Genomic DNA, 24,515 nt, shown 5'->3' with positions numbered 1-24,515 from the left:
GTACTGTAATTTCTACCAGTATCTAGAAATATATAATGTGAGCATAAATTTTCAGTAGAGAATGTGCATGGATTAGTGGTACAACCTTAATGAGAATTACACTGCTTAATTCCTTGGATATTATGCTGGTGTTGTGTCCTTTATCTATTTTGAGAGGTCATATTTTACTGAAAATCTGCAGCAGTACATGAACAGCAAAGAATACTTGAGGCTTTGCGTGAGAGCTGTCCATCAGTTTATAAAAATATGGTACCCCATTTGCTTAGCCACTGGCACATGGTGAAGGGAAATAATGAATGCTTAACTCAAGTTAAAACAATTTAAAAAACAGTAGATCGGCTAAATGCTGAAATCTTTTTCATCTAATTCCTTTGGTTATTTTGTTACAGTCACAAGTGACAGCTGCTTGCCAGATTAAGCAAAACAAATACTTGGAGTTGACACAGCTTTTTAAATCTAATTATTTTATGCATGTTTTATTTCAAAGACAAGGTTACTCTTTTTGCATGTATCATATTTGTGCACATCTCAGGAGTTTTCAAAACAATACTGAAAAGCATCTTATTGTCTTCTTTAGTTTATTGGTTTTTTTGGTTTTTTTTTCCTCCTTGGTTACTGTTTGAGAGCACTGGTGAATATTTGACAAGCAGTTTAGAAAGCAAAGATAAAAATGAAAGATTTTTTTATCAGCTTTTTATTCTGGTGTTTACCATTGCGTGTGCTATGAGCTTTCATGTGCAAATATTTAGCCATTTGAGCAGGTCTAGATATTTGTGTCCAGAATTAATAAGCTGTTAGCCAGGTCAGGATCAGAACCCTAAAAATTAGGTGGTGTGCATATATCAGGCCCTATTTTCAGTCTGATTCAAGTGCAGTGAAAATGATGTTCCAGAGACTGAGATGTCTTGCCTGGGGGACTGACTTTGCTCTCAAACAGTACCACGCAGGCTATTTATGTGACAGTGTTTTCAAGCCCAGAACAATAATTTGGAAAAGGTAGTTGCAGTTAGAAATATGAATTGGTTGGGTCATGATCATTAGCTCTTAATTTTTCAGAAATTTGATAACTGTGTCAGCTATAAGCTGCATACTGCAGAGGAGATTTTCAGCTGGAAATCCAAAGCTTTTTGGGGACACAGATTCCACGTTCTCTGATGCTGTGAGTCTGTGTGCTATCTTGACTCCTCTGCCACAGCCTTTCTCATAATTCTCATTTCTTGCTGGCAGCACACATTTTGGCATGTTGTATACATCTCACAGAGCAAAATTGTGTGTCCTGAAAGGAATTGCTATATCAGTTAACTGCCCAACACTGAAAGAATCCAGCATTTGAGTCATACCAGTTAATGATGATATTTTTCCAGACTGTATTTAAAAAAAAGTATTAGTTTTTTAGTTTTTCTCTCCCAGTTTTTTAAATACACACACACACACACACATTTATATACACACATACATATATATCTATCCATATATAGTTAAATATGAAGAAATAATATCTCATCTGGTTTCTGTTGAGACATCAAGCTGGATAGAGCAGATAATGTATCATTTTTCTCAAGATATCACACTTCTTAATAATTAAATGCTCTTAAAATATTTTTCCATTTATACATCACTGGAGCAAGGTATTTCACGTAGCTTTTTGTAGCACCACACAATGTACTATGAAGTGTTGAGAGAATAATCCAGAGTAATTACTAGACTAAGTGATAATTTCATTGAAGGCAGTTAAGGAGAACCAGATGAAAGTGATTGTCAGATGTAACAAAAATGGTCACACAGTAGTCAAGAGCTATAGTTGGGATTCTGATGATTCATAATGAAAATGGAACTAAAAATACTGTACTAACATATACTTGACCTGTTTTAAATTTGACTAATTTATCTGAAATACTTAAAGCTAATATGCTAAACTAGGTGTATAAATTGAAATTGGTTAATGTTTATGAAAAACAAAGATGATGGAATTTTATGCAATGTACATATCTTAGCATGCTACAAAAAGTGGTGTGCTGCATAAGAATACTGAGACTGTTACTTGATGTGACACTTCCAAGTACTTGTAAATGTAGTGAGTGAATTTTGCTATTAAAAGGGCTTTATTTTCTTCAGTTTGAAACAGGCCAGCATATTTGGAGTTAAATAAAGTATAACCAGAATATATAAATATGGGTTGAACAGGACAAGATAGGTTTTTTCCCCAAATGTGTCAAGAAGTACTATTTGTTCCTTTTCCTATAGCAACCTATGACATGTGATTCTGTGTAGTATTATCCCATGTTACGTTTTTGCCCTCCTGTTTATTTTCTCTCTACAGTTATTTTTACTAGAGAAAGTAAACTCCCTTGGCTGGGAGTTACTCACAGATGTGGAGAAAAACATTTAACAAAAGGAAAGAAAAGCTGAAATGTGTTCCAATAATGTTGGAAGGGGCCTTTAAAGGACACATTGGAAAACAGAGCTAGAAAATTTGCTTTCACTGTACACAAACAAGGTGCAGCTGCAGCAAATTCTGACTGTGTTGTAAAGTTTTTCTTCTGCTTCTTAGGTCTTGAGAGTAGATTCCATTTACCACACTTGGTTGCACACAGAAACAAAGGAAAGGGATTAGCTTGGTTTTGAAATGGAGAACAATGCTCTTCAGGTTGTTTACTCACAGGATCATCTTCACACAGGGAACTGATAAATTGGAAGATTAAATACGTAACTTGTTTTGAAATTATCTTTGAATGCTGCAGACATTACCAGGATTGAATACCTATGTCTCACAAAAAAATAAAAAGGGGTGGGGGCCAGAGGGGGGAGGAAAATCAGCATCCCAGCCTTATTATTACTATGGTTTTCTAAGATTTATCAAAATCTGAGAAAGAGTCTTTTTCTGTGCAGGCACTGTGAATGCACACTGTGAAAGCAATCCTCTGTCTTCAGGAGGTTATAATTAAAAACGCCAGCCTGAAGGGATTTATACATATGCATCTTTTTGTGCAATGTGAAGTTAGTGGCAACATTCTCATGAGATTGAATTCATGATTTTAGGGATTCAGGGCCCAGGTATGAAGATCAGGCTGAATGGAATACCTCATCTAGATAAAGTGCTGTTAGAAATAATGACTTTGTTTTCATTGTAGGGAACAAAATAGAGGCCAAATGGTGTTTGCTGCATTTGACAGCCATCAACATCTTGCCAGTCTTGAAATCCATATCATGTACTTAGGCACCAGGATCTGACAAACTCATTTTCTTCTGAAAATGCTGTCCAGGATTGTCAGTATTTGCTGCTAGTATAGAAGGTAGTACAGAGAAAGAACTGAAACCAAAATGAAAAATCCGCTTTCCTCAGTTCCAGCAAAAGAGTACTAGGTTGGATTATAAAGATAGTATGTGGGGGGGGTGGAAAGTGACAAAATATTTTGTTTCACGGTTAGTATTTATCATGAAATGACATGTCTTCCCTTAGAAACTGTACTCTATAGAAACTGTAAAACCACCTGTAAAAAGGAAAAGGGAGTTTGCCTGTTTCAATTCACTAGCATCTGTCAGAGTTACAATTCTTACTGTATTTTTGTTCAGTTTTGATTGTTAGAGCAGCAAAGGTACACTAGGTAGTCTCTTTTCACCTTTACATTTTCAATAAATTGATAGCTTAATTTTACTATTTTTCCTATTTTTACTCCTTTTATTCCTTAATTTTACTATTTAAAATTCCAGTAAACACAACTCCAACTTTTCCCACCCCTGTCCTGAACACATACACAGGCAGTGGGATCTGTTAATACTTTGCTGCATTAGTGAATTAGCTCAAATAGAATCCATTTCATCAGCAGCATGTTTGATCTAGGTATTCATGCCTGTGTTTGCACACCCACTGCAGGGAGAAACCTCACTGAACACCTGCAGCAGTGACCCTATCCTTGGCATCAGTGTTTTGTTTGTTAAATGCTTACCATTATACCATTATTTTAAAGGCCAACATTGTTTCTAGGTTAATTACTGTACCTGTGAGGCTTCATTCTTGCTTCACAAAGGTGTTTCCAGGAGGAGTTAAGACTTGTTTGTTACTCTGATTTTACAGGTGTCTTGGAAGGTTGTACTGTTTGATGTAAAATAGGCCCAGTAGCTGCCAACTGGACAAACCCACGTTTCATAGAACAGGTATAGGACAGGGAGAGAAAGGAGCCAGCAGTCATCATTTGCAGGTTTTCCCTTCATCACAGTGGCTCACAGTGTTTTCCACATCAAAAAAGCAGAGGTCTGTTCTAGGACCTTTTTACCTGGCCAGCAGTAATGGAATGGGAGAATCATTGTGGACCAGGCAGAGAGCTCTCGTTCTGCGGTGTATGTATGTGTAAGTGCAGTCTCCTTATCCAGACAATACTTTTCCCTAGTTTCTGCTTGTTTAATTTACTGTTTGTTGTGGTTGGATGCTTTGTACACTAAGGGGTTTGGTTTGTTTGTGCATATATTTTACTGTTTTAACAACTGAGATTAGCTGGGTGTTGGTACTGAGAGAGAAACCTGGCTGCTAGGGCAGGATCTTTCCAGTGGCTGGCAGCGATGTGTTTTCAATAAAGGCACTTCCTGAAAGTCACGCCATTTGTCATCTGGATCCATCTGCATTGCAGGTAGTGTATCTCCAGGTCACAGCAGTTTTTTTTTCCTTCCCAGTTTGCTCCTATTCAGGTACTTCTCGTCAAACTACTTTAAATACAATTTAAGCACAGATCACCCAAAGGCTATTGTGTTTTACTGCTCCATCATTCATGTTTATTAAATTCACCTCTCTCTTTTGGGACTTAGATTCCTTCTCTGACATTGTGTTCAGAGTTTGTGTGCGTTGAGGGAGGGTGAGAAATAACCCAGCTCTTCCAGTAGGTGATATTTTCATTACTTGCATTTTACTGCCATATGCTATCTTGTTCAGTTCTGTGTAATTGCAGAGAATGAATCTGTACAAATATTAGTTCAACTGATCTTTCCAGGGCAGTAGTGGCAGCCCTGTAGTTCAGTTATTTAAAACATGCAATGTGCTGTAGGGAATAGTTTTGGTTTTCATCTCACTAGATCTTTTCCTGGCTTCTTATCATCCTCACTGAAAGCTGTCAGCCTAGGCATTTTAGATCCTCAACTGTAGTTTCTTTTTCTCTATGACTACAGTTTTGTTCTGATTTAACTCAAAGCTGGATCTCATTACTTCAAAGCATATCTGAAGTATCTGCAGAGCTCCTGTTGTTCCCTTCAGCACTGAGAGTCTCTTGGGTTATTTGTTCAAGAATGGTCAGTGTTTGTTTCTATATATCCTGTAATACACCCATCTAACAATATATTTTATCTGACTCTTATGGGCTTTTCAAAATCTTAGTCTAAGTGGAACATTTAGAAGATTTGATTTCTACAATTGCTGTTGGTTTCATATACCCCTAAAGTCATAACAATTGGAAATCTATTTTGATGAACTGTTATAATTAAAACAGACCAAAATGCTGTTATGGAATCATAAAATGGTTTGGGTCAGAAGGGAGCTTAGAGATCATCTCATTCCAACTCCCCTGCCATGGGTAGGGACATTTTCCACTAGACCAGGTTGCTCAAAGCTCCACCCAGCCTGGCCTTGAACACTGCCAGGGATGGGGCATCCACAGCTTCTCTTGGCAACCTGTGTGTCAGCACCCAAACAATAAAAATGTTTTTCCCAATATCCAATCTAATCTGACTCTTGGTTTGTAGCCATTCCCCCTTGTCCTGTTACTACATGCCCTCGTAAAACATCCCTCTTCATTTTTCTAGTAGGCTTCCTTCAGGCACTGGAATGCCACGACAAGGTCTCCCCTGAACATTCTCCAGGCTGAGCAACTCCAACTCTCTCAGCCTTTCCTTATAGGAGGGTGCTTCATTTCTCTCATCCTCTTTTTGGCCTTCATCTGGACTTGCTCCAACAGGTCCACATGCTTCTTACGTTGTGGGCCCCAGACCTGGGCACAGGTGAGGTTTCAGGAGTGCTGAATAGTGGGGGAATCCCTTCCCTCACCCTGCTGTCCACGCTACTTTTGATGCTGCCCAGGACACATTTGGCTTTCAGGGATGACAGCTCACATTGCTGGGCCCTGTTGAGCTTCCCATCAGCTGTCACCCCCCAAATGCTTCTCCCCAGGGCTGCCCAATCCTTTCTCCTCCCAGCCTGTGCTTGTGCCCCAACCCAGCTGCAGGACCTTGCCCTTGGCCTTATTTAACTTCATGAGGTTGACACAGCCCCACCTCTCCAGGCTGTCAGGGTCCCTTGGGATGGCATCTCTTCCCTCCAGTGTGTCACCACACTACACAGCTTGGTGCTGGCAAATTTACTGAGGGCGTCCTTGATCCCACTGTCCGTGTCAGCAGCAGTACTAGTCCCAGTACTGACCCCTGGGAGTGCCACTCCTGACTGGTCTCCACTGGGATACCAAACCCTTGACCATGACTCTATGAGTGTGACCATCAAGCCAGTTCCTTATCCACTGAGGACTCCATCTGTTAAATCCATGCCACTGCAGTTTAGAGACAAGGATGTTGTGCAGGAATGTGTGAAATTCTTTGCAAAAGTTCAGGTAGATGACATCTGTGTCACTTCCCTCATCCACCAGTGCTGTAGCCCTGTCATAGCACGCCACCAGGTATTTCATGTGGGCATGATCTGCCCGTAGTGTAGCTATGTTTGCTGTCAGCAATCATGTCCTCATTTTCCATGTGCCTGACTTCAATATGAAGTTAAATATTGAATATGAGTTCAATATTCTTTCAGTAGATGTGGCCTGGACTGCCACATCTTCTCAAGTATGATGGGTAGTGGCTCAGCTCCTCCTTCTTCCAGTTCCCTTGGGACATCCCACAGATGCATCTCACCAGGCGCCGTGGACTCCTCCAGGTGCTTTAGGTGGTCTCAAACCTGGCTTTCTCCTATGGAGAGCAGTGCTCCATTCTCCTAGTCCCTGCCTTTTCCTTCTGCACTCAGAAGAAAACCCTTCTGCACTCAGGCTGTGTGGCTGGAGCCACTTCCTAGTGAAGTCTGAGTCAAAAAAAGTCATTGAGTACCTCAGCTCTCTCCACATCCCAAGTAAGCAGGTCTTCTGTTTCCTTCTGGAGAGGGCACATATATTCCCCAGTCTGCCTTTACTGAGCAATGCACTCTGTAAAGCTTACAGAAGCTTGTGTTGTTGTCCTTCACATCTCTGGCCAGATTTAATTCTATCAGGGCTTTAGCTTTCCCAACCTGATCTCTGGCAATTGTGTGGCCATGCTGAGGATTTGGCTGGAGTTAATCTTAACAATTATCTTCATGGAATTAAGAAAAAAAATTATGAATGCGTTCCTGTTGTTGCATTTGCTCTCACTTAATCTGTGGAACTGTTGCCAGACATAATGAGTGTCATAGATCGCAATGTACAAAGGACATTTAGATAAACCTTGTTGGAGCAAATAGTAGCAACAACCTTTCAAGAAGGTCTCGTTAATTTGCTGATTTTTAAACTAGTTTGCCATCCAGGATTTGAGAAGAAAATAAAGCTTTTGGTTCTGTAATTATTTGTGCAACTACAAATGCAGTCTGCTATCAACCATCTGCCCTGCAGGCGTTGCTTTTAGTGCCATTTGGATCCTCAGCACAGTGTATGATCCTCTGCATCTTCTGTTTTGTGGCTGGCTTGGTGCTGATACTTCTCAAACAAATATCTGTTTCATGTTTCTGCCTTTTTTTCCTGTCCTTTTCCTGTATTATTTTCAGTCTTTTTAAGGGTCTTCTGCACGGGCAGAAGAGGTGATGCTGTACTCCTGGACTGGCATGCTTTTTTTTTTTTTAATTATGTGAGATTCACAGTGAAATACTTTATTCCTCTGAAGCTTTGCCTAAAGAAATGCAGTTTCCATTTCTGCAGGAGCTTCCGGTGTCTGTACTTTCCTGGTCAGTTCAGTGGCGACTGAGAGGTGCCCTGTAAGGGTAGGTTGTTGCCTTCTCTGTCCCCTGAACGTGGCATGGGAGAAATCCAAGAGCTGCTGTTGCAGTAGAAGGGCAAAATAATATTCAATGTCCTTGGGCTGCTCCTCAATATCCAGACTTCTGCTCGCTTAGGAGGCCCAGGAAAGCAGTCACTCATTTTACTGTAAAGACAGTAGCTGCAGGTTTTACTCTAAATCAGGCGACTGAGCAGCTGCTTTAGGGTCACAAAGCCTTGATGATTCCTAGCATGGGGAGAGCCCTTGCAGTCTTTCACAGTGCTTTGTCTCATTTATAAGTCTTTGATTAGCCTATGTGCCTGATACAATAATGTTCTCCCAGTGGCTTCTGGCGTGCTCAGCATATGGCGTTTGTGGGGCAGCAGACCTTGTTTTATGTGGGGGCTTGCAGGTGTTGGCATTTTTGCCGACTTCACTGCTTAGGAATTGGTTGAATTTCACTCATTTGAGGAACCTAAAAGTGTGCCATTCCCCCCAGGAGCATGACTTCAGCTTGCAGGTCCCTGACCCTGTTAATGGGCTTTTACAGTAGTATTTCATCAGTGCTGCGGGAAAGCTCGTTCTTAAAGACTTAACAGTACCATTATCCAGAGCAGTTGGGCTTTATGGAACTACAGAGACTTTATAGAGATTACAGAGAAGTGTAATTGGGTGAATATGACAGATGGTATCCAGTCAGCCAAGTGCTATCTCTTTACAGGAATTTTATTTCCTGTGTTTTTGGAGACTAATGTTCAAATGACACATTACACACATTCTTGGTCTTTTGAGTCTGTTGTGCTCTTAAGCATCCTATAACCTGTTTGTCTTGACGCAGCAACATAGCAGCTTTCTTCACAGAATTGCATAAAAAAGATCTGAGTGATCTTGGTAATTAGTCTGGTATGGTGTGTTTTTTTTCTTTCTATCTGGTTTGATCATCCATTGTTTTTGAATTGCAGCTCACAATATGGCAGAAGAAACTCAAGATTAAAATACCACCTCTAATTTTCCATTTGCTTCTGATTCAGTGTTCTAAGTGGGAGGAACAATTTCTTACCCAATTCTTCATCTTTTTATAATGTGAACTGTTTGTTTCAGAAATTTTCTCTGCCTTTGTATATTCATTTTGCTTGTGCAAAGGTCCCTGATTTCACACAGAGCTTTTGAATGCTGCTGTTAGTAATATAAAGCAACAAAAAGAGAAAATGCAAGGGTGACACTTCTTAAACAGTGTGTTGAAGTTTAGTGGTAGTATGAGTCTGCTTGTTTGACCAGCTGAACTTTTTGGTGCATTTAGTGCTGGGCTGCAGAGATGTGCTAGGTGAGATTTTAGACCTTTGTCCTGGTAAAAAAGTTATTAAACATGGAAAATGTTCCTTTATGAAACCGTGTCAGGAAGGAACAAAAGCATTGCTTTGTTCAGGCAGAAACAATAGAGCTGCTTTACTGTGGCAGACTTTGTAATTTAAAAAAACCCTTAAATAAAATCAGTGACTACATGCATCTTGGACATTCTAATTAGAAACATTTCTTCTTAATTGTTTTTTCTTGCAATGACTTCTTGAAATACAAGCAGTTTGCATTTTCAAAGAGCAAAGGCGAAGTACTTGCTGTGAAAAGTGTTATTTGAATTTTTTTCTGATTTTACTTTAACTGAAATCACCCCATTTGGAATTACAAATAGCAAGATATTGACTTACAGAATCTTCTGCCTTTATCTCAGCAGTAAAGTGTGGAGCTTTCTGTGATCATGAAGTTTCATCCTTAAAACCTGATTGGCCTTGGGTTTCTTTCTAAATGTTTTTTAAGGAATAGAGATTATAAAATGTGTAGAATACTAAAATTCTTTCATATGTTTTCATCTTTGTTATGACATGCAGCACTTTGGTAAGCCTGGCTTACTATAAATTGAATTTATGTTGAAACTGTTTCTGTAAAATAGATTTTGTGTCTTAAAAGGGTGATATGAAAAGTAATACTTTGACTAAAATGTGATTTCACTTTTAATGTGTTTTCCTTTAAAAAACAGGAATTGAGATGTTTGAATCAAATGCTGTAATTGAATTTGAAAATAATGCTATCTAAAGATAACTTAAGTCTCTGTGGGCCTCGGTCCATGCAAGTAGTATGGATCTTAACAGCAGGTAGCTATAGGCTTGACTTCTTAAACCCTGCACTAGTAAATTCTAATGGGTGGATTGTTCAAGTTGGGTGTAGAAGGATGGTTTTTCACTGAATCCGCAAGGAAATCTGTACAAGCTCTGTTTTGTCAGCTAGATTTGGACTAGACTATTACTGCAGAGCTGAAGGGCTGTTTACAATATTATGTATAGTGTAAAATTGCTTTTTGTTTTTAGTGGGTCAGAGCCATAGCCAAGATGCCAGGCAGATACATGATCCTTGATCAAATAGGAGTAAAAATGAATCTTACTGGATTTTCAGGATACTTCAGCGTGCTGAGCAGATTGCTAATATGTATGCATGCTCTTCAATAATTCAATTTTCATGAATTATAAAGTTATATTTCTCTATTAAATCTGACAGAGTTTCATGCTGCTCCTGGGATTTTCTAGCATCACATCAAACATGTAGGCAGACCTGTTCTAACAGCCTCTCTCTCTGAGATTATTTCCTGCCATCTTTCAGTCACAGTTTTTCTGCTGTACTGGGCCTTTAGTTTCTGACCATCCCCAGTTATTTGGACCAGAGTGCAACAAAAAACTGGGCAGGACAGGCTGGGTTCTCACCACGTGCACAACCCTTGCAGAGAGATGAGCAATCGATTCCTGCTCTTCTGAAAGACCAGGAAGGGCAAAGGCTGTGCTTGTGCTCGCACACTTTTGTGTTTTCCAAGAAATAAAAAGCAGAAATCCAGAGCTGGATTTCAGCTCTTGGACCCTGGAGCATCCGACAGAATGTACAGACTGCCAGATGCTGTGGTGAGATGATCTGCTAAATCTCTGCAAGGACTCACTGAAGTGTGAGGAAAAGGGTCAGTGGCACTCACACACCTCATCTCAGAGTCTGCTGCAGATGTTTTTCAATGGAGCAAGAGCGAGGGCCTGATGGAATTGCTATGGAAACAGAGCTGATATTATTTATGTATTTACTTACTTATGCATGCATGTGTTTAAACCCTGATTTCCCTTAATGGCATATCTTGGAAGTCACCCAGTTTCAGTGGACTTTGTCCATTGGAAATTGGGGAATGTGAAATGTTGGCTGCTGGTCAGCAGCTCCAAGGTCCAGTAGTTCTGCAGAAAACACTGACAAAGTGCAGTCTGAAACTGGAGTGCTCTGTTGTTGTAGCAGAAGAATATATAGGCTAAACTGAACCCTTTTTGTATTTGGAGTTGCATAAGTGTTATTTGACATCTAGTAAGGACAGAACTGCAGCTTTCCAGTGATAGTGGAACTGAGTAACTGTTAAAATAGATAGACTTGGTAGTAATAAGGCCTTTTTATCCTGTGAAGGATTCAGAAGAGTGGCGTGGCTACCTGGTGGCAGCAAGGCATTCTCATGCCAGTCCAGCATCCTGGAGGGAGAGAGGATTGTTGAAGCAACCAAATCCTACTGAATCTTAGTGTCGATGAAGGAAGCTAGAATTCAGTTTTATTTGTTGAATGTTAAATTCAAGGCTTGTCATTAATGCATGCCTGAAAACGGTTTGTGGAAAACTACTCAGAACTTTATAAAACATGAATGTTTTATAACAATGACATTGTCAGCTGGTTTTCAATGGTGCTCTCAGTCTCAGGTTTGGTTGTATATATTCAGAAGCTTTAAAAGAAAAAGTCTTGTAGTAAGAAGGGCAATTTGGAGAGGTGTTTCAGTATTGCAGCATCCATAATTTTTGGATGGAGTTTTATATTTTTTTTTTTGGCAGTCCTCTGGTGTATCTGATAGCTGCTTTGCATTCCTGGAATGCTGAATGCAAATCACACCATTCTCTGACTGGGGTTTGCTGCTTGGTATTATTTAAACTGCCATGTTTACCGTGCTGCAGTCGGGCATTAAGAGACATAAAGGAGCTGTGCCTGAACCTGAATTTGCTTTGTTGTGGTTTCCCACGCAGGCACAGGACATTTTCCTGCCCCCCTGTTCTGTGTAGTGTGTCGTGCCAGGACATGGATGCATTGCTGCCTCTGCAGTTCTTGGGGACTCTATTAGCATCATTACATGGTTTTGGCTTTTTTTCAAGCATTGTCTGAAATGAGTAGGATTTCTTCAGGCCATTGAGCCTGAAACTTTACACTCAGGCATCTTTTATTCAATTGTTTGGCCATTGAAAAATCTCCATTAAGGTAGTTGTACTTTCTGGCAGTGCAGCTAATACTGCTGCAATCATAGTGAAACACTCTTCTGCAAACCTGGTATTGTATACCGTGGAGGAATGTGTGTCTTCCTTTTATAACTTCTCTAATTTAGAAAATAAAGAATGCTTGGTGTAAAGCACAACATTTTTATGAGTGTGAGGGGTTTTTTTCTTTTTTTGTGGACTATGGGTAATGCATTACTTCTACAAGAGATGGTAATTTCATACCTGAGGTACTTGGACAGCACAGTTGCAATCTGTGGAACATCAGCCTTTTGTAGCATATAACCTAAGAAAAATTGTAAAAGGCTGATGCTACCAGGAACGCTTAATTATAGGTCTTTGAAAATGCTGGCATTGGAAAGGTGGCATTCTGCATACCTTTATTGGCTGCTCTAACTCTACTGCAATGTTACTGTCTCCTAAAGATTGTGAATTAATACATAAGATCCATATTTTTTATGCAGTTTCTGTTGCAATACTGTTGGTTTGTATGTAGGTCAGAATCCAGGTTTGTTTGTCCTGGATCTTCTTTTTGCTCTTTTTGTTTAAGAGTGGTATAAGAGAAGGGGCTAACACTTTATAAAAGTGTATTGTAGGAGAAAATTAATTTTCCTTGTAAGAGGCTATTGTTTTTGTTCTATAGCACTATTTTCCTTGTAGATGACATATTAGCATTTAAAAGATTAAAAAGATTCAATTATCTGTGTTCAATGTTTAACTATAGTGTTCTTACAATAGAGACCTTTGTTCTCCAGAAAAATAAAGCTTAGTCAGTAGTTTGGTAAAATGCTTCACAAAAATAACTTTTTGATTTCAATGCCAGTCTTTAATATCTAATTAATGAAAATGATTGAATGCACATGAGCTAATCTCCCAACAAGCAACAATTAGCAGAGAGAAATATGGCACTGAGCAATGCTGTTTATCTTGCCAACCTCTGAAAGCTGAAGTATGTGACTTCTCAGATATTCAGGAGTAAATTATGGTTTTCAGTGTGCAAAAGATGAGGCGGTTAATTTTCCTACCATAATTTTAAATACAGCTGAGTTGCTAAGCAGTTCACTTATACTCCTCCCTTTTTCTAGGCTTTATATGCAAATTTTCAGTTTCACTGCTGTATGCATTGATGTTTTGCATTAGAAGAGAGTGGAAAATAAACCAAGCTGTAGACAGTGGATTTTGCATTTCTTTGTGAGCTGCCTGATTTTTGTTGAAGTTTGTGTGAGCCGGAGTTTTGCAGTTTTTCATGGACTGCATTTAAATCTTCTGACGCAAAGTTTTTTAGTTAGGGTGAGCAAACTTCCATGGAACATAGCAGGAGTTTTCTATGGATGACTCCTGTGAGAGTTTCCTCCACTGGGCGCTGTTAGGTGTTGTTTTGAGTGATAAATTTGTTCCAATTACGCACTCTTTGTCTTTGCAGTGTTCTGGATGATGAGGGGAGCAGCCTGCGTCAGCAGAAGCTTGACAGACAGGTAAGATTTTGGAGAAGGACCTTCTTGCTCCCTGAAGTCTGAACCCTGGAGTAATGAAAACACTGATAGTTGATAGAAAATTCATCCTCTGATTGGGGGATGCAGAAGAGAGATCTGTGGAGACTAAAGTTAACCCACAAGTCTAACTTCCATTAAAATTTGTCTTCTGACTGTGGTTTGAGTGATTCCCACTGCCTTGGACTCATTTTAAGCTGTTGCACAATGTATTTGTTACCCCACTGATGGAACAGGCACTCCAGCCAACAGAGGTTAACCACGAAGTTTTTATTCAGTGGATTTAGCTCCCGTGGCTGTAACCTAGTGGCACTGTGTGCTATGTTGCCTATTTTCTGACTGTATTCCTACGTGACTTGTACAAGGGAGTCAGAGCCCCGTGCATGAAATCTGAGGGAATTGTGTCATCAAGTTTTAATGCAAGTTAAGATTTCTGCTTTTACTTTGATTTCTGTGGCTCCCTTCTCAAGAAACGTTGTCATTTTCATAGTTAAACCTTGTGAGTTTATTTTTATCCTTTTCTATTGCCACTATTTCATCAGCTTGCATGTCTACCAGCATCTCATTTTCAAATTCAAGTACTGTTTATGCCATGATCCTGTACTTAATTCTGATTATGTTGGAGTCATGTTGAGGTATTAACACAACTTAGGGAGCTGAATGAGTTCACTCTCCATCTTTATTCCTCAGTTTTAATGCATCTCCTTTCTGGAAGCTAAAACATCACTGTATAGAAGCAAGGAAACGGTAAAGTAATAGATAAGTGAAATTAACAGTTCAGTTCACTGAGGTTGTGGAAGAGGGCTCGAATAAGGTCCCTATGGTGCCACTGGATGCCGAAGGTTTTGGTTTTAAGCAGGTCTAGCTGAGAAATTTAAGTGTTTAATTAAAGTTCATCTATTATAGCTGTTAAATTAGGCTCGTGTCCAGTATTATCACTCGATTCTGGTTTGCAATTACCTGCTTTTAATTTACAGAAACTGAAATTGGCATCTCTGCCTCATGCCCTTGCTTACCTTCCCATTGCTTCACAGCCAGTATTCTCACACTGTTGTTTTCCCAAGGGTTATTTCCAAGCAAGCTCTGACAGCTGGTGGGCTGCTCAGAAAGATGTATTTTAATTATTTGCTGTTTTCAGCAGAAGGTGTTTCAGCAGTGGATTGGTTGTGGTTTTTTGCAAAGATTTCCTGTATCCCACCATCCCAGTCTCCCGCTTGCCAACTGCGCTGCTGTAAAGCCGGTGAAGGTGTAAAGCTGGCCATTGTTTTCCATCGAAGGTTGCTGCTGTTTGGAGTCCAGTAACAGATGATTTTTCTCTGTGTTTTCTCCAGAGAGCACTGCTGGAACAGAAGCAGAAAAAGAAGCGGCAGGAGCCACTGATGGTTCAGTCCAACGTGGACAGCCGGGCAAGGACGCGCAGGACGAAACATTCGGAGGAGCAGGCCCCGCTGGTTGAATCCTATCTCAACAGCAACAGCAGCACCATCTATCATGGTACAGAATGTCACCTCTTGCAGGTGTATTTGCTGAGAGTCCTAGTGGGGTGCTCATTTTATGCTTGTGAGAACAAAGACTCTCGTTTTGTATGTTTTAGTAAATTGTTGATATCTTTCACTTGTGTTTGGGGATAAAACCATCAGAACTTGCAATTGCAGCCTAACAGGAGGGAGCGAGGTAACTAGCTGCCATTTCAGTGCTGAGCTGGGAAAGAGACAGCTTGTCCCTTCTGCCGTGACTGTTTAAGTGTCTTCAGCCTTGGTTCCTGCGAAGTAAAGCTGATGTGTTCCACTCTGAATATCCCTCTGAATGTAATTTTATGTTAGCCTGACAGTAGTAATGATAAATTTGAAACCTATTAACTAAGTTCAATATAGTAATTTCGAAGATACTGTGTTTCTGCACAGTCCATTAAAACAGCTAGAGAAGAACATTTCAAACTTGTACAGTGTCTCTTCTTATTAAAGATTACAGTACCAAGTAGGGACAGTCACTTCAGATGTCACACCCACAGGGGAAAAAAGTTACAATGCCATTTCTTTTTAAAGACCTTAATAATCAGAAATAAATCCCAAGGAAACCAGGCATTATTTAGTTCTATCCTCACATGGCCCATGCTTTTTGGCCCTCTAAGGATGGTATGGGCATACTTTTCATTAGGATTTCCTAAGGGGCAGCTTCCTTGTCCAAAATTTGACTCTTGTAGATACCATTCCAGGTTGATAACACCTCCAAGATATATAGAGAGCAGAAAATTTCCAGTTTCCTTGTTTTGCAAATCATTAAGTTGAATATAATTCATAAGGGATTCATTAGCTTCAATAGCAAAAGGCTTCCTTCTCTGATTATTGATGAGTTTGTGGGACAGGAGCTGAAATCTGCTGATATTGATTAAGAATGCAGTTGGCAGCTCTCTGGTTGGGAATGGTGTTAGGTGGCAGGGTACTTAGGTTTTGAGGTTTACACATTAAATCTTAAGATGCCTTTTGCATCTTTTAAACTGTTTAAAAAGAAAAAAAAGAAAAATTAGTATCCTGCTCTTATACAAACAAAAACTTAACCCAGCATTCAGTTCAAATTTCTGTCAGGTTTACTCCACTTTGTAAAAGTGCTGTACTTTTTGTCTCTCTGTTTTATTTTTTGGTGGTCTTGTTTTTCCACAGGAACAAGGTGAGTGTTTAGTAGATTAACAAATCCTGCTCTGAGTAGTGCAGGTTTCAGTCTTTCCTCCTAGTTAGCGTTGGTGGAAATTTTTAGCTGATTAGAGCTACAGAATTTACTGTTACAATATGGAAATTGCATTGTTGAAATGTTGAGGTTTTGGTAATAATGGGCCTTTTTAATCTTCTTTCTGCAGGCAAATAGGATACCATAAGTGGTTTCAGATGGAGAATTATTTTTTTTTCAGCTTGGTATTATTTTAATTTTTTTTTTCTAGTAACTATTGAAAACATCAGTAATATTTATCTTTACTGTTTCTCAGGGTCTGGGATGTAATTTTTTAAGATTAAACTGAATTTCTTTCTAGCCTAAGCCAAAAAACCCCTTATATTGTCAGTTGATCAAGGTTTTTCACAAATCAGAGAAAAAGACATTATCATCCCATAACTGGTAACAAATTTCATATATGCACTAACTGAGCTAAATTTTACACCAGTTTGCACCAGAGTGGACTTTCTCACTGTAAGTGAGATTAACTGTGCTCTTAAGGTAAAAGTGACCCTTCCTGTCATATTACACCACACCATTCACTGGAATATTTAGGATTTATTATCCCTAAATCAGTTTGTTCTAAATTTGTCTCTCAAACCCTTTTAATGTTTCACAAGGTTTCAAAGAAGCAAAGAAATATAATGTTTCTCATATTCAACATGACATTTGTTAATCCCTTGGGACAGCTCTCCTTGTAATAAACCATCCAGTTTGCAAGAGCCAGCTTAGAAGAATTTAATTACCTAGCAGGGTGTTTTATTGCCTTGTAAAATCTTTTGTTAGGCACGTTGCTTTTGAAAATATTCTAAGAACTTTAAAAGTGTCCTTTTTATGGTGTGGCCTTCTCTGGGAATGTGCTTAATGTCTTCAGTTTGCATGGTAAATTTTGGGGTTTGATGACCATTTTTAACTGTGGCATTGAGCTTCAGGGCTGGCATTTTTTTTTTCCACCCCCCTTCAATGAAAACATTTGTATGTGGCAGTGTCGGATGCATGAGACAGCTGGGCTGTTTCTAAAGAACTATTCTGCTCTTTTCCGTTCATTTGTTGCTGTTATGGGCATGCTGATTCCAAGCTAAGAATGACTCTTTGATGGGAGTTGATGCTCTGCTGAATGAACTACACTGCTTGGATGAGCATGTTTGTGAAATCAATTCCTGTGCTAGCAAATGCTACAGAAAGAACACTTCTTTCCACCTATCATCCTGCTCTACTCTCTCTTTCAGCTTGTAGTAATTCTGTGTAGCACAAAAGTACTTGTTGATTTCAACAAATAATTGGATGCCTGTGTGGAGATATCTCTATGGTACTTTGAGCAAAGTAGGTCAGAGATAGCATCTCAGCAATTCTCAGATGCTGGGCTTTCTGTGCTGGGAAATTCTCCTTCATACATTGCCATTGCTTATTCTGGTGCCATTATCTGTGCTGGGAAATTCTCCTTCATACGCTGCCATTGATTATTCTGATGCCATTATCTGTGCTGCAATGGTTCCCTCATGGGCAACTCTACTCTGCAGTAAAAACTCATTTAATTCCAGAATAATTATCAGAGCTTGGAGTAGAAAGTCAGTCATTCTTGTTCTGGAATAGAACATCAGCCTGGTGAGCTACTTCTGGGTAGATAGAGTAGAACACCGTATTTTGCTAGTTAAGCTAATTGTGTATTCCCAGAAACACAATGATTTTTTTCTTAGATGACTTCAAGGCAGAGAAATGACACATTGGTAGGACAAAATGGTATTTATGTTCTCTGCCAAGTGTTGCTAGCAATTCCTCTGGGTGCCATGAGACTTTTAAGGAGATGGGTGCTCTTCCAGTGAGGAAGTGGCTCTGCAGCATCCACCATGCACAAGTCTCCACTCAGAACATTTCTTCTCATTTGTGCCCATATTTCACCTACTTTAAGTCTCCAGATACTGTAGCTTGTAAATGACTTGCATGTAGTGTATCTTTTTAAAACCCTTTATTTGTTTACATAAGGCCTAAGTAACTAATAACAACGAAAGTTATCTGTGGGAACTGAGATGAATTAGTCTGAAAAGAACAACTTGAGATAAAAACTCCTTGGCATTCTGGTCTGTAAGGGGTTAGTTTGAGCTGGAGTCCCAGCCAGTGGTAACACAGTCATCAGCATCTGTGGATCAGGTAGGTAGGGTTAGGCCCTACATTTATCTGCCTGCCATTTCAAGGAATAGGTTACCTTCCAGTGATTTCCATGACGTTGTTCCATGGCTCTTGTTGGGACTATTTACATTAAAGCCACTCTCTCTCGCAGTACCAAACACAGCTCAATTGCCATTTCATCATTATAAACAGCCACCTAAGAACCAATAACAACTTTTTGTATTGCTATTAAATTTATATTCCATATAAAAGACAACAAAGGCATTCATTCACTGGAAGAAATTTAATCCTTCTTTGTAGGAGAGATCACTTACATTGTCTTCTCTTCATGTGTTCTGGTTTATTTTTGATTCAGTGTCCTTCATAAGGACATTTTGCTACCTGTTTGTTTACAGTTTCTTTAAAATTTTACTTGCAGTTCTGTAATATCTCACAGTTATATCTGCTTGCTTGTTTTCATGTATTTCTACTCAGCTTATTTTGTGAAATTTGTTGAAAACCTGAACAAACATTTTAGCCTGAACTGACAGCGCAAAATTCTGCTAGAAATACATTTCTTTTCAATCTGGATTGCAAATACTGAGCATTCCTGGAGCCAAATAGCATGCAGAGATACACTAATTACTGCAACAATTTAATTATATTATTTAATTACATTTAATGCAAATGCTGGAAGCTCATTTTTACAGAGATTTTACTTCTGTAAAAATGGTGAATTTCCATTGGGGAGTGATTTTTCTTTTCACAGCACTGAGGAAGGCAGAGATTTGAATGAGTGCCAGATATGCTTTCATTAATATTGCCATACTTTGTTGCAGCTGTGGCTTTTTTTATAAGACTTGAAATTAAAAATGTTTTCAATTAGATACTCTCAGAGTAATTTTCATTGCAACTTCCAATTTAGCGATTTAGATTAACCATGTGTAAAAAGGCAGAATGACTTTTTTACTTTTCTCCTTTGACATTTGGCAGCACATCTAGATGTAATGGTTGTGTGGTGTGTTAAACAGATCTCTGATGACAATTCATAGCTTTGGATTGTTAAATTTGACGTGTCATTCTGCTATTTACCATGAGTGATGAGAGAGAATTTTCTGATGAGTATCCAAAGCTGTCAGCTTTAAAAGATGACATCAGTTAACCATTTAAAAAATCATGCATTTGCCTGCTCATCAGAAGAGTGTCTTTCCATCCCTGTTTTCCACTGACCTTGGAATGAGTAGGTATTAGTTTATTTTTTGAAGATTGCAAGGAATGTTCTATTAAGAGCACAGGGCTGTTAATACTGAGAGATCAGGCAGCGCTCCAAACATCATGTGGACAAAATACTTAACTTCCAATATGCATATATATTCTGAAATCTTTATTTCAGCCGCAGTCTCTTCACCTTAATCTTTAAAGCATCTTTTTGGTTTGTCAGCAGTCCTTACTGCACCAGTGCACTTCCAAAATAAACAAACTAACCCAGCAGCAAGGAGCAGAGGGCAGAGGGTAGCAAGTGTTTCTTGACAAGTCTTTTTGTGGTTTTTGGTACTGAACGATTTGAGAGGAAAGTTTAGAGGAAATGGCCTGAGAAACTCCCCTCTCTTCCCTTTAATGTCGCACTTAAAGTGTATTTACTTTCAGTTACTACTTCATACTTAGCTGTTTTCTGTCCTGGGCAGTGTCTCAGGAGCCAGGAGGTGAGGGTGGCCGCAGCACAGGAAATGCCCTGACAGGCACAGTCCCATCCCAAAGGCTGCAAACAGGGCAGGCAGAGCTGCCAGCAGGATTCCCTGCAGTCCCAGACATGGCAAGGGATGAACCAGGGCCCTCCAGGGTAGCACTCAGGGTGGAAAGGAGATGCTGCAGTGCACATTTCTCCATTGGCAGATGAGCTGCCTCCAGTGCCAGGATGCTCCCAGGAGACGGGCTGGGAAGCAGCACCTAGAGCACAGCCCTGGGCTGGGCTGGAAGAAAGCCCATGGGCAGGTTGTGGGTGGGACCCCCCAAGGAGGCTCAATTAAAGCCTAGTCATGCCCTCAAGGCTCCAGTATCACAAAGTAATTATGTAATTTATCACCATCTTTAATCCTCCTAGCCTAGGTTTCCCATAGATCATTTTACCTTTCCTCATTAGTTTTTTTTTACTTTTCCTCATTAGTTCCTCATGCTGCTTTCCCAAAGTCTAGTTCACTGCTGTCAACTCTCCACGTGCTTCTTTTGCCTTTCCCCTCCCCAGGATTAGGCAGCAGGTACATGGGGGTTAAGAAGAAAAGAATCTTTTATTTAATTCCTTCCCTTGTTCTCTCTGCGGAACTCTTAGACCAATGATCTTTTAATAATGTCCTTAAGCAGCACCAAGTTCCAGGTTCATTGGTTCCTTTTTTTTTGGAGCACTAAAAAACCATTCCATTTCACTTCTGAGTATTTTCAGGTCTGCAACATCAACTTGGTCATCACATCACCATTAGAGGCATAAATTGCAAGGAGCCTTAGGGAATTTACTGGCAATAAAGTTTTGGGAATCTGGAATCTGACTGTAAGTTACCAGCTGGAGAAGTAATGCCTTTGATTACAAGCATTTTGAAGCAGAAATCAAATCTTTGCATGTGATTAAACAGTAACTAACACACCAAAGTCCTTGTTCTAATTTAGGTCCTTGGATTTAACTATTTGTGTGGTCTATGTAAAGCTAATAAAAATATTTCATTGCATTGTAAAATATTGTGGGTTTCCCCATCGTCAGAATATTTCTGATAGACTCCAGTGTCTTTTAAATGATTGTAGAATTACTAGATCAGTACAGAATCTAAGTTGATTAAATAAACTAATAATAAACAACAGCCCAGATAAGCAGCAAGATTGACTAAGGCTAGAACTTTACAAAGAAAAGCAACAAGCCATTCTTACAGTGAAACAAAAGAGCATCTCAGGCAGCAGTAAGAAAAGGAGAACCAGTTCACACCAGTTCACTTTCCAATAAGGTACATCTCAACTGAATTGTAGTTCATGGTTCTTGCATGGTGCTCATTCTGGGTTTCACTTTTATTATTGAGAGGATGTTGGTAAATAGAATGAATATTTGCCTTATACTTGCCTCACATGCCTCATTTTGTGGTTCAGCCTCTTTCTGCTTAAGGTGGTTTCCAGACAGACTGCACAATTTTAGAATTGTTTTTCTTTTTGTAATTTTTCATTTACTTCATTCTTCACATAATGTACTGATCAAAAGCATCTTTTTTTCTTTAGCACATGGCATTTTTATGTGATAGAGATTGGTAAGTTATGATTCATAGATTTTTTTCCTTCCTCTAAGATCATAAGAGTGTGCAAGCACTCATATCAAGAAATATGGTCATACAAATGGCAAAAAGAAATCTGCGTTTTCATTCATTCTGCTTTGAAACTTATTTCCTGTGTGAACTTCTCACCATGAAGGCCAGATGGAAAGACATGTTTTACATTTTCATTCATTCATATAAATATATATGGGTAATTTACAGATTTGAAAAAGCTTGACTTGTCTGCATCATAGTTTACTCACATGCTTGCAAGCTGCATCCTTTTATTGGGCTGCACATTGCTGCACATTTATCCCTGTAACCTGGAGTGTTGGCCAGCACAGAACTGGTTCATGCAGAGGTTTCTTTTTTCCCCTTTTCTGAGTTAGGCTGTTGGTGGTGCAAGGCAAAACTGGGATACTGCCATTTTCTGCCTTGACAAAGCCCTTCCACACTCACCTGTATTATATTAGCAAACTGTTGTTTGTTCCTCTTTTCTTTTCATCTCAGATCCTGAACTAATATTGCAATCTGTGCTCCCTTCTGTCTCCCAAAAATTACTTTTTAAATACTCTATTGAGGTTGGTAGTGAGTACTTGATTTAATGAACATGGATGAATAATACTGAAATTAAAGTCATGTAGCTGTTTTATTTGTAAGCTTGGCATTTAGCTCAAAACTATTTTTCACAATTTATTAAGTTCAAGCTAGAATGAAATACCAGGTCTGAGAGTCCAGTGGATTTTTCTGTTTGGAGTGCTGACTCACTACAGCACTTTCTCCCCCATTTTTTTCTTGTCTGAATGCAAATTCTAGTACAAATGAATAATTCTTATGGAAAGGGAAAATGTCTAGGTTTTTTAAGTGAAAAAAACCTGGGGTGGGGCATATGAAGTATCAGGATAGATTTTCAAATCTAGTCTCCTACTATTTAAGATAATGTCAGTAGGGATTTTTAAAGCCGCCTAAATGGGTAGCTGAACAGAAATTAATGCATTTTTGAGTGACAGCCTTTGAAATTTCATCCCCATATAGCTGCATTTAAGGTTCTTAATTTATTTATCCTCTGGTGCTGCCTATCATTGTTTTTAACTTTTTGATGTCCAGCAAAGAATGTAATCATATTGTTGTATCAGTGAATATTATTTAGGCAGCCAGTTTACCTCATTTTCCTTATTCAGGCTTTCTTGCAGGGAGCTGTAAATGGTTTTATGGGGCTATCTAGAGCTTGTGGAGAATGTAGGCTAGAGTTAACCTCGAGGTTTCCATCCTGCTGAGAAGGGAAATTCTTGTCAGTCTGTTAGACAATGATCCAAAGATGCAGTAGAGGGCAGAGGGGAAGATATTTGATCCCCTGACAACGTGGCTGGGGATAAACACTGCCTCTCTGACTTGCTTCATCTCCACAAAGGCAGCCTGGAAGGAATGCTGGCTTGAGCAGTTCAAAGCAGCACATGCTAATGACCAGCTGCAGAGTGAGTATACTGGGCTCTGAAATGGTCCTTCTTCCATCTCTCCAGGGCAGGAGAAAGCACTGGAAACAGAAAACAGGATTTTTTTACTTTGCTCCACATCCAAGCCTGCTGGACCAGCTGAGCAGGGGAAGCTCACAGACCTGTCCCTTTGGTTTTGCAGGCTGCAAGGATCCAAATCCTGGCTGGCCTGTTGACAGGAGCTTGCCTAAATACAAGGATATAACCTTGAACTGCCCTGAACTGAATTTGTACAGAAAGCAAACTTTCTTTGGTATCTGCAGACAACACCAGAGAAAACATGAGTGGGTGAGCCTTAGCCAAATAGCTAAAAGCTCAGAATGAGATGGTTTTGTGGTGGAGATGGCATGTTGGGATTAAATTTGGATTTATTATAGAGGTAGTACTTTAAATGTAATGGTAATGCTCAGAAATGTATCCTTTAGAAACAGGACATTCTGTGCCAATTCCTTTCATGAGCCCAGGCACTGTATCATTATCTTTATGATTTAAATCGTATTTTGCAGCCTCCATTGCTTGTGTCTGAAAGGCCCATTTACCACAGACAGCAGCCAAGGTATATGCTCAGAACGGCTGCTGGGCTGAAATCCTGTTCTCTGCCTCATGGAGTAAAGCAATGGAAATATTCCCTTCTCTGTCCTTTGAAGCTCCCACACTGAACTTATAATCAGATACCTCTTGCTTGAAGTTTTTAGGCAAAAGTAACTCAGAAAGCTTCAGGGCTTTACTTGTAAGATCAAAGAATGGCTAGCAAGATAGAGAAGTCTTTAACTTTGCAATTAATAATGTCAGAAAGTTTCACCCTTTGCTTGATTGATCATTGCTTTGGACCAAGTAAATGGTGCTGCTTCTGAGTGAATGAATATGGCCAGATTTAAAATGATTTAGAGAACAGCCTGGCCACTTAATACAGGTCATTTGTAAAGTACTGAATTTAATTATAATGTGGATTATCATCTTCAAAACAATTAAAAGAACAGTTTTAATAGAGATATTGAGGTACAAATATAGCATAGGTGCTGGGCTGGCAAATCACACTTATTTAAAGACTGTGTGGAGCTGACTCTGGTTCCCTGCTTAGTCTGAGGCTGCCATGCCCATGGAGGAAGGACCCACTCTACTGGCTTTTACATGCCATTTGCCCTGGGC

The 24,515-nt window shown here is 39.4% G+C and overlaps 1 protein-coding gene across 3 annotated transcripts in view; it reads left to right on the top strand.

Annotated features, from left to right (window-relative positions):
• The window catches only part of TUB (TUB bipartite transcription factor), a 75,830-nt gene that overhangs the window by 15,093 nt on the left and 36,222 nt on the right, over positions 1 to 24,515 (top strand). For all 3 annotated transcript variants that reach the window (XM_058836928.1, XM_058836919.1, XM_058836912.1), the window contains exons 2-3: positions 13,711 to 13,762; positions 15,109 to 15,271. In XM_058836928.1, coding sequence (XP_058692911.1) covers positions 13,711 to 13,762; positions 15,109 to 15,271 — 215 coding nt within the window. The remainder of the gene's footprint in view (positions 1 to 13,710; positions 13,763 to 15,108; positions 15,272 to 24,515) is intronic.

Source organism: Poecile atricapillus, chromosome 1, assembly GCF_030490865.1.
Source record: "Poecile atricapillus isolate bPoeAtr1 chromosome 1, bPoeAtr1.hap1, whole genome shotgun sequence".
NCBI classification, from domain to species: domain Eukaryota; kingdom Metazoa; phylum Chordata; class Aves; order Passeriformes; family Paridae; genus Poecile; species Poecile atricapillus.
This window is presented reverse-complemented; position numbering and strand designations above follow the sequence as displayed.